Source organism: Chiloscyllium punctatum, chromosome 49 (assembly GCF_047496795.1).
Source record: "Chiloscyllium punctatum isolate Juve2018m chromosome 49, sChiPun1.3, whole genome shotgun sequence".
Lineage (NCBI taxonomy): Eukaryota > Metazoa > Chordata > Chondrichthyes > Orectolobiformes > Hemiscylliidae > Chiloscyllium > Chiloscyllium punctatum.
The window spans coordinates 43,770,450-43,787,837 of record NC_092787.1 but is presented as its reverse complement, the minus strand read 5'-3'; the positions used below and the strand labels follow the sequence as shown (position 1 = coordinate 43,787,837).

Sequence of the window (17,388 nt, the reverse complement as noted above, 5' to 3'; positions counted from 1 at the left end):
CTCTGATAAAGGTACCTGCCAATAACCATGCAATAAGTCCAACTTTCTCTCTAGAGTCCTCCAGTCTTGGTACTGGGTATGAGTCTGATTTTGTTATGGTATTGACCTTCTGATAGTCCACACAAAACTGTTGAGTCTCATCAGATTTGGGAACTAACATAATCGGCAAACTCCACTCATTCTGACTCAGTTCGATGATATCTTTGTTGAGCATCACATCCACTTCCTTCTGGACCTGTGTGGCATTTAAAGGATTGAACCTGTAGGGATGTTGTTTTATTGGAACAGCATTTCTTACTTCTACCTCATGCACAATCGCATTAGTCCTCCCCATCTTATTTCTGCATATGTCCTCATACTGCTGCAACAAACCTTTCAACTGCATCCTTTGCTCTTGAGACATACAGTTTACTAACCCATCCCACTCCTCAAAGACCTCCTCATTGTTTAATGTAATTTGAGGCACGTCAAACTCCACAACATCTGGATTTGATTCCTCACTCCGCAGAGCAGAAACTAACACCTGTTTCTCCAGTTCCTTCACTCTATTATAATAAGGTTTCAACATATTCACATGACATGCCCGATTTATTTTCTATCCGGCATCTTTACCGGATAGCTTACCTGACTCAACGTTTTCTCAATTTGATAGGGACCACTAAACCTGGCTTTGAAGGGATTTTCAATCACTGGTAATAATACTAATATGTCATCCCCATAGGAAAATGTCTGAATTTCAGGGTTTTTATCTGCCATCTGCTTCAGTCTATGATGGTGCTATTTAGCTAACTCACTTACCCAATTTAATCTCTCTCTCACCTCAGATACACAATCCAAGTGTGAGATCTCAGGCTTTGGTCCTGTCAATTTTTCTGAAATTAATTTCAACAGATCTCTCACTTCATGACCAAATGTTAACTCAAAACTAAGTAGATTCATTTGGGGCATCTCTAATGGCAAACAATACAAATGGGATACCTTCATTCCAGTCATTCTGGTAATCCTGACAGTACCATCTTAACATCGTCTTCAGGGTCTGATGCCACCTTTTTAAAGTTCCCTAGGATTCAGGATGATACACACTTGATTTAAAGTGCTTTATTCCTAAGCTATCCATAACTTCCTTAAACAACCCAGCTGTAAAATTAGACCCTTGGTCTGATTGAATCTTTCTGGATAGCCCATACCACATGAAGAAAGCTACTAACTCCTCTACCACCCTGTTTGCCTTAATACTTCGTAATGGAATTGCCTCCAGAAATCTGGTAGACACATCCAGTATGATTAGCAAGTACTGGATCCCACTTTTAGTTCTCAGGAGGGGAACCTGCACAATCAATCATAACCCGCATTAAAGGTTCTTTGCAGGAAGTGGCAACAAAGGTGCTGGTTTTATTACTGCCTGGGGCTTACCCACCATTTGGCACGTTATGATGTACAGCAAAATTTAACCAAATCCTTGTGCATTCCAGGCCAACAGAAATGTTTTTGTACCTTAGCCTGAGTCTTCCTCACACCTAGGTGACCTCCTATTGGTAATTCATGTGCTACCCGTAACATTAGTCTGTATGCTACCAGCAACACAATCTAGTGCACTTCTGCCCATTTCTCCTCTGCACTAACCTGACATGGTCTCCATTTTCATCTTAGGATTCTATCTTTAAGATAATAACCCTCAGGAATATTCTTTCCTCCTTTTCTGAGTATGCATCAACATGTAGATATTTTATTGTCTCATCTTTCTGTTGTAAATCTGCTAATGCCTTTCAGGACTACACTTCTGCCTGACCCTCTGCCTGTTCAGGTCTTTCCTGCACCATTACGTCAAACAGGGTGTCCGTTAATTGAACCTCACCTCCTCCATCTTTCTCCTCAGTTTTTGCTTCATTCTGTGACTTATGATAGTGGGATTTTGTTACTACACAGGGTAATTCCAGGGTATTTTTCTTTTAACTCCTTAGTTCCCTGGTCTTCCTTGGGCTTGTCCACAACAAGGAGTGTCACCCCCACCTTGGATCCTGTTAAATATTTCCCAAGAACAAACTGTATTTTTGGAACTCACATTCTGTCAATCACTCCCACTGTTACTTCCCCAGTCTTGAATTGGTACTCCGACCTGATCTTACATAGGGGAGTGTTAAATTTCTGTCCATCTGTCCCACAAGTTACCACTCTCTCAGGTAACAGGTTAGAAAGAGTGCAAATATGTTCAACTCTTACTATTAGAGACTAGTTAGATCCTGTATCTCTCAAAATTATAACTTCTTTCCCTTCTCCCTCAGTTCTTTCCGAGTAAACTTTACCCACAGATGCAAATTCTTTATAAAGATCACGCATTAACTCCATACCCAGCCCCTGCCTAGGCTGTGCATTCTCCTGCAGCATGACTTTACTTGGGGTTTCCTTCATTATTTTCACTAATGCCACTGGCTTAGCTTCTTTTACCACATCTTTTCCCACAGTGTCTTTCTTTAACAACCAGCACTGTGACTTTACGTGTCCCACTTTACCACAGTGGAAACACCTAAGGCCTTTCACCTCCTTTTCACCCTCTAGGGCTTCTTTTTTAAATTGTGATAAACAATTGCCAGTGTTCTCTATTCTTCATTTTGTAGTGTAGGATCTCCCCTTCTCCCAAGTTCTATCCTTCACAGGTTGAAATTCTTGTTGGAAGCTCAACTTTGCCTGATGCACCAATGTCTATGCATCTGTCATCATTGCTGCTCTTCTCACTTCTTGAACTTTCTGTATATCCACGTGTATTCTGATAATCTCTGGAAGTGAGCTTTAAATCCTCCAGCAGAATAATTTCTCTTAGAGCCTCACAGGTCTTATCTATTTTTAAAGACCTGCACCCATCTATCAAAATGACTATGTTTATTTCTTTTGAACTCAACATAAGTCTGACCTGGTTCCTCCTCGATGTTTCTGAACCACTGTCTATCCGCTTCTGATACCACTTCATAAGCGCTCAAAACAGCCTGTTTGACTCTTAATAATTTCTTGACCACTCATCTGACAGCGCTGCAAATACCTCATTAGCTCGTCCTACCAGCTTAGTCTGAGTTAGCATTACCCACAAGTTCTCTGATGACTCCATCTGCCTAGCCAATTTTTCAAATGAAATAAAGAAGCCTTCAACATCTTTCTCATCAAAATGCAGCAGTGTTTTAATATACTTGTGAACTTCACTACCTTCTCTCTCCATCTCCATACCGTTAACTTGACTTCCCTGGCTAAGTCACAACTTCTGAAGTTCAAATCCTTTTCTCTTTCTTTTCTCTCTCCCTTTCTTCTCTCTTTCTTTGCTCAACTAAGAATCTTCTCTCTCTTTCTTTTTCCTCCCTCTCGTTTTGTTTATCTTCTAACTCCATTTTCTTCAATTGTAATTTAATTTTAAACTCTACTGCATTTATTTATTTCTCTGACAAACCTAAGTTCGTGACTAACTCCCCAACAATTTTAGTTTTACTTTTGTTCTTGGTTAAACTCAATTCTAACCTCTTTGCTAATTGTAAAACATGGTCTTTTTCTGTCCTTCTAAACTTTCTTAGCAAATTTGGGAATCATCTTCAAACCCCAGAACCTTTAGCAATTTTAATTTAATCAATCACAAATAACCAAGATTAAACAAACTGTCTCACCTACGTCTTATTTGAAGATCTAGGACACTAATCAGCAAGTTTTTAAAGCTGCTGGGATCTTTTGTACCCCAAATCTGTTTAAATCTGTCTAAATCTCAGATTGGATCTGTCTAAAGCTGTCCAAATAATGGACCCAAGCCCCTAAACTGTTACGACACAGTGGTGGACCCCTCTGTTAATTAATCCAAACACATAGAAAAGCTCACATCGCCTCATAATATATTAAAATATGAGTGACAGAGAATTCCCAAACTCCACTATTGAAAGAAAATAATATCAATGTATACTTTAACTCTGAAAGTAAACATTAAACAACAACTATTCACAACTCTAAGCCTCATTTCTCTTAAAGGTCTGTATTCCATCTCCAACTCTATAACAGTATACAGATCCAATAAAAGCCCCTATTAAAGTTATATCAACTTAATTTTCAAAACCAGACAGTGGCTGTCGTCGTCAGCATTTGTCTTCCTCTGGCTGAAGATCTCCCTGGGTCATCTTTGGTCTTTTGCTGCAAAGATGTTTCTTATGAAAAGGTACCTTTGAAAGAGAGTGTTTTGAATGGCAGTCTCTCTATATAGAAGGTAGTTTACTCTCTCACTAACTTTCAAAACGTCTGCTTTTTTTATACCCCAAACATCAGATCATCTCATTGGTTTGACGTTGTCAAAATAGTAAAATTCAAATTTGATTGGGTTTTCATCTCCTGGGGCATAATTTAAACTGATTGGTTGAATTCAAACTGTTGTGAACATAGTAACTAAAACTCAGTTACTCGTTTCACAGCCAAATGTTACATATTTTCCATTTTCCAGTACACTCTGAGACTGCTAGACAGTCACATGACAGGTGCCTGCAAACTCTCACTTCCAAATCAGGCTTCACTCTCTCTTAAAGGTACAATACACAACTCCAAATTCGTAACATAAATGAGTTGGCAAAGATGGAGGAGTATCTTGTGGAAAATGTGCAACTATCCATCTTGGCTGGAAGAGTGGTGAGAGATTGCAGAACTCTGAGATGCAGAGAGATCTGAGTGTCCTAGTGAGTAAACTGCAAAAGATCAGTTTCAGGTACAGAAAGTAATTAGGAAAGCTAATAGAATGTTATTATTTATCATGGGGGCAACTGAATATAAAAGCAGGAAGGTTGTGCTTGCTACAGAAATGGGAAGATTATACAGGCATTAGTGAGACCATGTCTGGAGCACTGTGTACTGTATTAAACACTTTATGGTGTGAGTGCATTAACAGCAGTTCACAGTAAGTTTACTAGAGTAATACCTGTATTGTCTTATGAGGAAGTGTTTGACACGTTAGGTTATATCTGCTAGAGTTTAGAAGAGTATGAGGCAACTTAACTGAAATATGTAATTGTAAGTGGTCTTCACAAGGTGTACATGAAAATGTGCTTTTCCGCTTGTGGGAGAATCTAAAACTAGGGGTATCTGTTTCAAAATAAGGAGTTGCTCATTAAAGTCAGAGATGAGAAGATTTTTTTTTCTCTTGACTCTTGGCTCTTTGGAACTCTATTTCTCAAAAGGTGGTGGGAACAATTTTTGAAAATTTTTAAGGCAGTAATGGATTGATTCTTTATAAGCAAGGGGTATAAAAGGTTGCAGGAGTGATCAGATCAGCTATGATTTTAATGAATGGTGGGGCAGGTCTGAGGAGCACAGCAACCTGTCCTGCTTCTTCTTCCAATGAGAATCTTGCACCATGATACAAAGTATCCTTTGCCATTGCATTACTTGGATTTCAAGGATTCTGGAATTACATTAAGGAAGTGCTACGGGATAGCTGGCCAACATGCATCACAGGGGTTCTCCTGGCTGCACAGTTAATATATTTCAACTGCACACATTGTTTTAACTCTTCAACCAGTCAATACTCCAAATACTGTCAGATGATTTTAATTGGTCCATTCACTATCAAGATGAGATTGTGTGAACAGTGCAGGAGAGGGAGGACCTATTTGGAGAGACCTGTAAAGAATCAAGAGCTCAAAATAATGGTGTTCAGGATTCTTCATCATCATCAACTTCATCTACATAATACTGAGCCCCCTCATTCACTTGAACTTCCTGATAGTACTGGTACTCAGCTATCAGATCCAGCATGTCAGCCTCAGCCTCTGTAAATTCCACCTCATCCATGCCTTCACCGGTGTACCAATGCAAGAAGGCCTTCCTCCGGAACATGGCAGAAAACTGCTCACCAATGCGCTTGAACAGCTCCTGGATGGCCGTTGTGTTGCCAATGAAGGTGGCTGCCATTCTGAGGCCTCGGGGTGGGATGTCACAGACAGCCGTCTTGACATTGTTGGGGATCCACTCCACAAAATAAGGGCTGTTTTTGTTCTGGATGTTCAACATCTGTTCATCCACCTCTTTCATGGACATGCGACCCCGGAAAACAGCAGCAACGGTCAGGTAGCGGCCGTGTCGAGGATCACAGGCTGCCATCATGTTCTTGGCATCAAACATTTGCTTGGTAAGCTCAGGTACTGTCAGGGCACGATATGGCTGGGTACCACGACTAGTCAGAGGAGCAAAGCCAGGCACAAAAAAATGTAGGCGGGGGAAGGGGACCATGTTCACTGCTAGTTTACGGAGGTCAGCGTTGAGCTGACCAGGGAAACGCAGACATGTTGTTACACCGCTCATGGTGGCTGATATTAGATGATTCAGGTCACCATAAGTGGGAGATGTGAGTTTGAGGGTTCGGAAACAGATGTCATGCAGAGCCTCATTATCGATACAGAAGGTCTCGTCTGTATTCTCTATGAGGTGGTGAATAGATAGAGTTGCATTATAGGGCTCTACCACAGTGTCTGATACTTTGGGTGAAGGAATAATACTGAAAGAGAGCATCATTCTGTCAGGGTATTCTTCACGGATCTTGTTGAGGATAAGAGTGCCCATGCCAGCACCAGTACCACCACCCAGTGAATGGATAAGCTGGAATCCCTGGAGGCAATCACATCCCTCAGCCTCCTTCCTCACTACATCCATGACAGAGTCGGCCAGTTCAGCTCCTTCAGTGTAGTGACCCTTGGCCCAGTTGTTAGAGGCACCACTACGTCCTGGAACAAAGGATGCCAAATAAAGAGTTTTACTAGAAGACAAGAATATTAAAGGTCAATGAAAGGCTGCTTGCCCCCAACAACCTTACCTCCCTCCCACTAATCCAAATCCTGCAGCTAGCATTCCAAACACTCTTCATGACATTATCTCTAATATTTCTTGTGATAGTATATTACATATACTTTTAAGGAAACAATATTTCAATACCTGCTTAAATTAATTATTCACTAATTAAGGTCCTCTGGTACTGCTGTGAAGGCTTTTTAACAATTTAGTATTTTATATCTTTCAACAAGATTGCCCTTAATATTTCTTAAGACACTAAAACTTGGTTCCTTTAAGCCTTCTCAACCCCCCTCCCTTTACATGTGGAATTTTTTTTTGATATGTTTCCTCCTCCAATATGCACATTTCCTTTTTTTTAAGTATTTGCTTAACATCAACTGTTGCACCAGATGAAGTGAACATGAAGGATTCTCCTTCTCAAGTTTTTCACCTTGTTTGATGCTTGGTAAACTGCCACCAGTTATCTGTCTCACTGAGGAGAAAGCAGTTCTACATTTCTCTGGTTACTGCGGCAATGTTACTGTTAGTATTCAACATCAAGCACATTGTTTGACGTGCTCTGAACAATGAAGCAAGAACTCACAAAACAGCCATTGTTCTTACACTGCACTGAAGAATTCTTAAGGCATTTAAAAACTTTTAATACGTCTAATTTTTTTAATGCGAGGTTTCCATCACCACATCACTCTCTGCCAATTTCATCCCATATGGATTTGAAATTTTGTTTGTAAGTTGCGAGGTTCAAGATGGGAAATTCCCTGTTGGATGTAGTCAGATGACCTGCTCTCAGGTGCAATGTGGAGTTGGCTACATGGTTGCCAAGTGCTGAGCTCAGCTTTTTACAGTTTGTTCCAATTATTGTTACATTTTAGGCTTTCTAACAGTTACTCCATACAATGCATCAGTCCTCCATTTACACCAACTCATGCCATTGTAAAGGCAAATTCATTCAATATCTACCATGGGCAGACCTCAGGTTGCGATAAAATGAAATGAACAATATAAAAGAAAACTCCAAACCATGAAATGCATCCAAAACATTTGAATTTGCTCAAATAATTGCATACAAAATCTACCATATTCAAAATCCTGCATTAAAGACAGCTAGTCCTGTACTAACCTCTTTGAGCTGTAAACTTACAACCCTCTACTGAAATAATGACAGGTTATGCAAAGCAGCCAAGCATTAAAAATGACATATTGATAACACTGGGGTAATGTCAACAAACAGTTATTGTATATGTTAGACCAATGTTTTTTAAACTCTCAATAACACAGTCTTTTTTTAAAATTGAAAGGATAAGGGAATTAAATCCATCAGATTGGCACGGTTGCTCAGTGGTTTGCACTGCTGCCTCACAGCGCCAGGGACCCAGGTTCAATTCCAGCCTCGGGCGACTGTCTTGTGTGGAGTTTGCACGTCCTCCCCGTGTCTGTGTGGATTTCCTCCGGGTGCTTTGGTTTCCTCCCACATTCCAAAGATGTGCAGGGTAGGTGAAATGGCCATATTAAATTGCCCATTGTGTCAGGTGCATTACTCAGTGGGAAATGAGTCTGGGTGTTTTACTCATCGGAGGGAGAGTGTGGACTTGTTGGGCTGAAGGGCCTGTTTCCACACTGTAGGGAATCTAATCTTAAATAACTTCACAAGTATTTTTACCTCTCATTGGCACAGCTGGGCTAAACTTTTAACTTTTAAAAGGGCAAAGAGTTTGACAGTTCTTTAACCATCATTTAAGCGCATTTGTGATGACAAAAGAAGTCGTAACTCTCACAATGCAGGTTAAGGCACTTGGTACTGTGAAAATGGCAGACAAGTATTCGAGTGGTCTTGCTAAGTTTGGGTTTCCTGCATGTCAGAGTCACGCTGTGCCCCGTTTGCCCCTTATCAGTGAACATGAAAGGTGTCAGAAACTGGAATGGGATTCTGAACATGGATTGTGCTTGTCATTTTAAAGGTCCACGGAGTTGCCAAGACTCTGAAAATCCAGACCACAGAAAGGAATTCAGATTAGTTACACAGCAGGGTAAAGAAACTGAAAATAAGACTCAGTGCAAATGTAAAGGTTAAAAAAAAGGGCATACCTGTAATTTGAATAACAATTGACTTACAATTTGATATTTCTAGTGTATAAACACAACAAGAAATTAAATGTGGAACTCATTATCCCATGGTGCATTTGAGGGATAAGGGGATAGACAACTACAATGATAGACTTAGATAAAGAAAGGTGATAGCGACTGGAGTTGAGCATAAACATCGCACGGACCTTACTCTGAAAGTATGTCCTCTAGTCCTGGATTTCCACATGAGGTGAAACATTCAACATTTACCATGTCAAGTCCATTGAATTGTATGCATCAGTAAGATCATCTCCCACTTTTTTAAACTGAGACTTTAGGTCCCATTGCTTAATCTTTCCTCATAAAACAACCAATCATCTCAGGAATCAACCTCGAAAATTTTCTTTAAACTGCCTCCAATAGAAGACTATTCCTCCCTAAATGATACCAAAACAATATGCAATATTTTAGGTGTGGTCCCAACAATGTCTTGTAAAATTACAGCAAGACTTCCATAAATTATACTTCAACCCTTTGACAATAGAGGTCAACTTTCCATTTACTTTCCTAGTTCCTTAGTATAATTGCATGTTAACTTTGTGATTCATGCACAAGCTCACCCAGATTCATCTATCACCACAACATTCTGCAGTCTCCTTCCATTCAGATAATATTTTGGTTTTAGGTTCTTCTTATTAAAATGAATAGCCATACATTTTCTCAAAAACAATATCTGTCAATTTTATTCCCATCTTTCTCTCAACAGCAATTTTTGCTTGTGCCCCTCATCCATGTCATTAAATTAGATAGAAAAAGTTCAGCCCCGAGGATTGATCCCTCTGCCACCTCATGGTTTGTCAACATGAAAATGATTCCTTTATTGCAACTTCGTTTTTTGTTAGTTGGCCACTCATGGACACAGCCTTAGAATTAGAGGGGGTAAACTCAGAACAGAAACGTGGAGACATTTCTCCAGCCAGAGAGTGGTGGGCCTGTGGAATTCATTGCCGCAGAGTGCAGTGGAGGCCGGGACGCTAAATGTCTTCAAGGCAGAGATTGATAAATTCTTGATGTCACAAGAAATTAAGGGCTACAGGGAGAATGCGGGTAAGTGGAGTTGAAATGCCCATCAGCCACGATTGAATGGCAGAGTGGACTCGATGGGCCAAATGGCCTTACTTCTGCTCCTATGTCTTATGGTCTTATCTACACTGCCAAGAATCTTACCATTACCTCAAATGTCTTATAAGAAAGGCTTTTCTCATTGGAATGAAGAAGGATAAGAGATGACTTGATAGAGACGTACAAGATGATGAGAAGCATAGATAGAGTGAACAGAGAATTTTTCCCAAGGTAGATTGAGGAGGCATAATTTTAAGGTGATTGGAGGAAGATTTAGGGGAGATGTCAGCGGTTGGTTCTTTACACAGAGTGTTGCATGCATGGAATGCACTGCCAGCAGTGGTAGTAAAGTCAGATACATTAGGGACATTTAAGTGACTCTTATATAGGCACATGCATGTGAGTAAAATGTAGGGTAAGTAGGTTAGCCTGATCTTAGAGTAGGATAAAAGGTTGGTGCAACATCGAGGGCCGATGGGCCTGTACTGTGCTGTACTGTGAAACCTGAAAGGGCTGAGAAAAGATTTACTAGGATGTTGCCAGGGTTGGAGGGTTTGACCTATAGGAAGAGGCTGAATAGTCTGTGGCTTTTTCCCCCGGAGCATCAGAGGCTGAGGGGTGACCTTATAAAATCATAAGGAACGTGGATACAGTAAGTAGACATGGTCTTTTCCCAGGGTGGTGCTTGTTTGGCATGAGCTGTGAAAGGAAGTGGTGGAGGCTGGTACAATTACAACATTTAAAAGGCATCTGGATGGGTATATGAATAGGGTTTAGAAAGCTATGGGGCAAATGCTGGTAAATGGGACTAGATTAATTTAGGATATCTGGTCGGCATGGATGAGTTGGACCGAAGGGTCTGTACATCTCTGAATCTTCCACTTCATGTTTAGTTTCAAATATTACTTTCACATCTGGGACGGGTCTTGGTGTAATAAAAGGTTTAATTGCACTCAAAATACACTGAACACTTCTGGGATTCATCTTCCGATTGTAAATCCTAAATTCTTTTTGTTTCTCAAAATAATCAATAGCATTTCTATTCTCATTTCTCTTATTTATATTTCTTTAGTGTTGTTGCATAGACAGTCTCATCAATTGGTTGTGTCCACCATTTTCTGACATGTTGCTGAATTCCCCTTTCATGCTACAAATGCTGCTGTAAAGGAATGCTTTCCTAGGAATTAATTTAGTGATTACAGTTGTTGTTCTAGTAGTGCATGCTTATCCACAAATATGATGGTTAGCACTGCAGCCTTACAGTGCCAGGGACCTGGGTTCGATTCAAGCCTCTGGCGACTGTGTGTGGAGTTTGCACATTCTCCCCGCTGTGTGGGTTTCTTCCGGGTGTTCTGGTTTCCTCCCACAATCCAAAGATGTGCAGGTCAGATGAATTGGCCATGCTAAATTGCCCATAGTGTAGGTTATTAGTCAGGGGTGGATTACTCTTAGTAGGGTCGGTGTGGACTTGTTGGGCTGAAGGGCCTGTTTCCACACTGTAGGGATTCTAATTCTAATACAAGGGTGGGTCAGTAGGGTGGCACCTGTTCCCTTCTCAGGCTATCATCTAATAAAGTCTAAAGGGATGCAACAACCATAATATGCTAGAATTTTACATTCAATTTGAGGGAGAGGAGAGTGGGTCCAAGACTACTTTAAAATTTTAAATAAGGGCACTTATGAAGGACTGAAAACAGATCTGGCTAAAATGAGTTGTAAATTATGTTAAAGGGTAGAGAGGCAGAGGCAGATATCTAAGGGGATATTTTGGACCACACAGAATAGATACATCCCAATGAATAAGAAAAATTTAAAAGGGACAGACCTACCATCTGTGCTTAACTGGATATGTTAAAGGTAGTATTTGTAGTGACTTTAATGAGGTCAGCCAGGTGGACCTCGTAGAATATAAGTTTCAGGATTGAGACTGTTAACCTGGTCCAATCAGGGACCTGTGGCTGATAAAGATAAACAGGAGTGTGAGAGGTTCTGCTCACTCTGAGGAAACAGGACCAGTGACAAATATTATGGACATGTAAATACAGGGTCTATTAGTGGAGTTATTTCAGGGAGAAAACCCCTAGCCTATCCGATCTCTCCTTGTAATTCAAACCTTCCAGTCTCGGTAACATGTTTGTAAGTCATTTTTGCACCCTTTCCAGTTTAATAACATCCTTCCAACAGCAAGGCAACTAGAATTGTATGTAATACTCCAAATGTGGCCGTGGGTGTCACAATTCCTGTACACAATGCTCTGACCGATGAAGCCAAACATGCTAAACTCCTTTTTCACCACCCTGACTACCTGTGACCCCACTTTCAAGGAATTATACAGCTGCACCCTTAGGTCTCTGTTTAACAACACTTCCCAGGGCCGCACCATTGTGTAGGCCATGCTCTGCTTTGTCTCACCAAAATGCCACATCGCACATTTCTCTGAACTAAATATCTGCCATTCCTTGGCCCACTGGCACAATTGTTCAAGATTCCATTGTATTTTTAGATAATCTTCTTCACTGTCCACTATAACACCAATTTTGATATCATCTGCAAACTTACTAATCATGCCATCTTTATTCTCATCTAAATTGTTTATGTACATTATGGACAACAGTGGAACCAGCATAGTGGAACACCACTGGTCACAGTCCTCCATTCTGAAAAACAACTCTCTTGCACCACCCTCTGTTTCTGACCGTCAAACTTACTAGGCTACCATTTGGAACCTTGTTGAAAGCCTTGCTAAAGACCATGTAGACAACCGAAAGAACTGAAGAACAGTCACTGGACCCAAAATGTTAAATCTGATTTCTAGCCACAGATGCTGCCAGACCTGCTGAGTTTTTCCCACAATCTCTGTTTCTTGTCCATGGAGACATCTTCTGTTTTGCCTTCAACTAGCTTCTTAGTCACCTCTTCAAAAAACTGAAACAAGTTTGTGAGACATGATTTCCCACACTCAAAGTAATGCTAACTATCCCTGATTAGTTCTTGCCTTTCCAAATGCATTAGATCCTGTTTCTCAGAATCCGCTCCAACAACTTACCCACCGATTTGTAGTTCCCTGGCATTTCCTTGCAGCCTTTCTTAAATAATAGCACAACATTAGCCACCTTCCAGTCTTCCGGCACCTAACCCATTGCTATCTATGATATAAGTATTTGCACTAGGAGCCCCACAATCTCATCCTTAGCTTCCCAAAGTGTTCTGGAATACACTTGATCAGGTCCCGGGGACTTCAGATAACTTCTCTTCTGTGACGTAGACTCTCTTCAAGACATCACTGTTTATTTTCCTGAGTTATCTAGTTTCCACGTCTTTCTGTATGGTAATGTAGGTCATATCCCAGAAACTGTGATAAATCAGAAAATGAAAGAGAGGGAGGCACTTAGAAAAATCACAATCACCAGAGAAGTACTGAGTAAATTGTTGGAACTGCAGGCAGACAAATGCCCAGGCCCTGATAGATTTCATCCAAGGATCTTAGAGGAAGTGGCTAGTAAGATAGTTTATGCACTGGTTTCAACTCCCTTGATTCAAGTTGGTCCCATTAAATTAGTCAATACCAAATGTAATTCCTTTATTCAAAACTGGAGATGAAAAGCAGAAAATTATAGCCCAGTTATCTTAAAATCTGTCAGATGGAAAATATTAGGTGCTATTATTAAAGAAGTTACAATATGGAAACTGGCTAAGTTCAAGGAAATCAGGCACAGTAAACATGATTTTGTTTGACCAATAATATCGGAAGTCTTCAAGGAGTTAACATTTGTTGTGGATAAAGGGAAACTGGTAGATGAACAATGTTTATATTTCCAGAAAGCATTTTGCTAAGGAACTACACCAGAGGTTGTTGTGGAAAATATAAGCTCATGGTGTAGGAGGTCTCATATTGATATTGTTAGAAGACTGGTTGGCTAACACGGAATAGGTTAGGAGTCCAAGATGTAACAACTTGATTTGCCTCAATGATCAGTCCTGGGACTTCAATTGTTTACCCTTTATTAAAGTTACTTAGATGAAGTAATGGAAGTTAGGTTTGCCAAATTTGCTGATGACACAAAGATAATTAGGAATGTACCTTCTGAAAAGGACACAAAGAGGTTACAAAAAAGCACAGAAGGTTAAGGTGAGTGGGCAAAAAAACGGCAAATAGAGTATAATGTGAGAAAATGTGAAAGTGTTCAAATTGGCTGGATGAATAGTGAGAAATTATATAGTTCTGAGATGCAGAGGGATCTGGGTATTCTTGTGCATGAATTGCAAAAACATCACAGTCCACCAAGTAATTCAAAAAGCAAATAGAGTCCTATCACTTATCACAAGGGGAACTGATTACAAAAATAGATAAGGTTACGTTTCACTTATACAGGGTTGAGATTGCATCTGGAGTGCCGTGCATATATTAATAATTTATTGCTTTTATTATCTTTCAAGATGGTGGCAGAATAGGGGACTGAGCTCGAGCTTTCTTTTTCATTATTTATTTTTGCTTTTGCTATTTTTCCTTTTTTTAATCTTAAATTTCATTAAAGCCTGAAGAGTGGCAGGTGAAGGAGGTGGCCTCCAGCTGCAGCAACACCCGGACGAGCTGCACATGGCTCCACCCCACCCAGGTTCTCCTGGTGAGCAAGGAACAGGTCCCAGGCTGACTCTGCCACCTTGGACTTGCAGGTTAGGCCGAGGCTCCAGGTCCACAGCTCAGCCCAGGTGCCTGAAGGAAGAGAAAGCCAGTCTGGGCTCAAATTGGTGGTTTCCTGGTGAGACAATCTTGTCCCAGCGTGGAGGTCTTGTTCCCATTTGGAGGTCTTCTTCATCGTCAGCATTCGGGTATTCCACTGGCCTAGCAGGTGGTCTTGTCCAGGAGTGGTGGTCTCAACCTGGCAAGGCGGTTTTCTTCGGCAGAGGGTTCTAGCCCAGTATTTCAGCAGGCCGGCATAGCAATCTCATCAAGGCTGCGTCTTCAGGATATTCCATCATTCCTTACTTCAGATGTCCACAAGCCCAGGAGCTGTCAACTGAAGTGATTAACTTTGTCTTAATTTAACCTTTTCTTTCATTCTTATGTTCGACTCCTGTCATTGATGTAGGTACTGTGGTGGGGCGAGTTATAAACCTTTCACTGTATTTTTCTTGTGAAATAATACTTAACAATAAATTTGTATTCTATTCTGTTTAAGGAAGGATGTAAACTTGTTGGAGGTTGTTCAGAAAAGGCTTTCTAGACTGAGTGGGTTGTCTTATAAGGAAAGGTTGGACAGGATAGGATTTGTCTTTGATGGAAGTGAAGGCACAGTAGCTATATTTGCAGACACAAAGAATAGGTAGGAAAGTATCTTGTGAAGAATACATAAAGAGGATTCAGATGGATATTGATAGGTTGATTAAGTGGAAAATAATGAAGGAAAATCTGAAATTGTTCACTCGGCAGGAAGAATTAAAAAGCAGAGCATTACTTAAATGGAGAAGGATGGCAGATTTCCGAGATGCAGATAGATCTCTGAAATGCGAGATACAATAAGTTAGCATGAAGCTACAGCAAGTTGTTAAGGAGGCTAATGAAATACCTTCCTTTATTAAGATACAAACTAAACACAAAAGTAAGGATGTAATGTTTGATATACAGGGCACTCATGACATTAAGTACTGTGTGCAGTCTTGGCCTCCTTATTTAAGGAAGGATGTATATACATTGGAAGTAGTTTCCATGAGATTTATCAGATTGATACCTGGAATGATTTGGCTGTCTTCTCAGGTTGGATAGATTGGGTTTGTTTCCACTTTAGGTCAGAGAATGAGGGATGACTTAATTGAAACAAGTAAGATTCTGAACAGTTTTAACAAGGTGTAAGTGTGAAGCATGTTTCTACCTGGGGGTGAATCCAGTACCAGGGAGAGCTCCTTTAAAACAGGGGCCACTTATTTAGGACAGAGAATAGGAGAATTATTTTCTCTGAGAGGGTTATGCAACTTCGGAACTCTGCCTCAGAAGGTTGTGGAAGCAGGGTAATTTAATATTTTTGTGAAGTTCTCCTTTAAATCATTCTTCATCTCCAGAATCTTGTCATCTCCTATTGTAGACATCTGTAGGTTACTAAGCATAATTAATTTAGGTCTCTTCTAAAATAAATCCCCAGATGCTGAAGTACATTTCAAAAACAAAGGCAAATTATTAATCAACCATCAACTATGGAAAACCAGTATTTGCATTAAACTCAAGAAGAATTTATCTAGGTTGAATTCCATGACTCTACCACACAAGAGTTACAAAGTACTACCAATGTTTACTTAAGACTTTGCTTACCAAACACAAAATTATCTGGTCTGAAGAGGTGTCCAAAGGGTCCTGAACGAACAGAATCCATAGTACTAGGTTCCAGATCCACAAGGATAGCACGAGGCACAAACTTACCACCTAGTCAGAAGGAGATATATGCTTTTATGCAGAAAATGAGCTATAAATAAATATGAATAGCTGGAAGCACCTGAAATGATGCAAAGTCAATACCTGTGGCTTCATTGTAGTAGACATTCATCCTCTCCAGTTGCAGGTCGCTCTCTCCACGATAGGTTCCTGTAGGATCAATGCCATGTTCATCACTGATGACTTCCCAGAACTAAACAAAAAAAGACATCAATCCAAATGTGGCATGGCAGCTCAGTGGTTAGCACTGCTGCCTCACAGCGCCAGAGACCTGGTTTCAATTCTACTCCCGGACAACTGTCTGCAAGAAGTTTGCATATTCTCCCCGTGTCTGCATGGGTTTCCTCCTGGTGCTCCAAATTCCTCCCAAAGTCAAACTATGTATAGGTTAGGTGGATTGGCTGTGCTAAATTGCCCATAGTGTCCAGGGATATACAGGCTAGTTGGATAAGACATGGGAAACGCAGAGTCACAGGGATAATGTAGGGAAGTGGGTCTGGATACTCTTCAGATGGTCAGTGTGGACTCAATGGGCCGAATGGCCTGCTTCCACACAGTAGAGATTCTATAATTCTACATGCAAGACACAGATCAGCAAAATGCAGTTGTTCATTAAAAGCGTACATAAATGTTCTCGAAGGAAACTTGAGCTGAAGTCAACTCTGGGTCACTCATGTAGCATTCTTGCCTCTGAGTCAGTAGGCTCAGGTTACACCCCAAATACTTGAGCAGTCTCTTTGTTGATGCTGCAGTGCAGTATTAAGCAAGTGCTGCAGTCTCCCAGGACAGATGTTAACAAACCAAAGGTCAACATACGTTATTCTATCTCATTATCCGAAGAGAAGGGGTATTCTCCCTAGTGTCCCTGCCAACATTTATCCCCCAACAAACAACAAATTATCTGATTGTTATCACGTTACCATTATTAGGGTCTTAACTGAACAAATTTTGTAAGATTCTCTCCGTTATTACAGTTACAAGAC

The 17,388-nt window shown here is 40.5% G+C and overlaps 1 protein-coding gene across 5 annotated transcripts in view; it reads right to left on the bottom strand.

Moving 5' to 3' along the window:
* Window positions 1-246: 246 nt before the first annotated feature.
* The window catches only part of LOC140469642 (tubulin beta-4B chain-like), a 40,731-nt gene continuing 23,589 nt past the window's right edge, over window positions 247-17,388 (bottom strand). For 3 of the 5 annotated variants that reach the window (XM_072566340.1, XM_072566344.1, XM_072566341.1), the window contains exons 2-4: window positions 16,490-16,598; window positions 16,286-16,396; window positions 247-6,728 (exon numbers count right to left, since the gene is read on the bottom strand). In XM_072566340.1, the coding sequence (XP_072422441.1) occupies window positions 5,662-6,728; window positions 16,286-16,396; window positions 16,490-16,598 (1,287 nt within the window). In that variant the 3' untranslated portion in view covers window positions 247-5,661. The remainder of the gene's footprint in view (window positions 6,729-16,285; window positions 16,397-16,489; window positions 16,599-17,388) is intronic. The other 2 variants (XM_072566342.1, XM_072566343.1) reach the window with 1 other exon arrangement.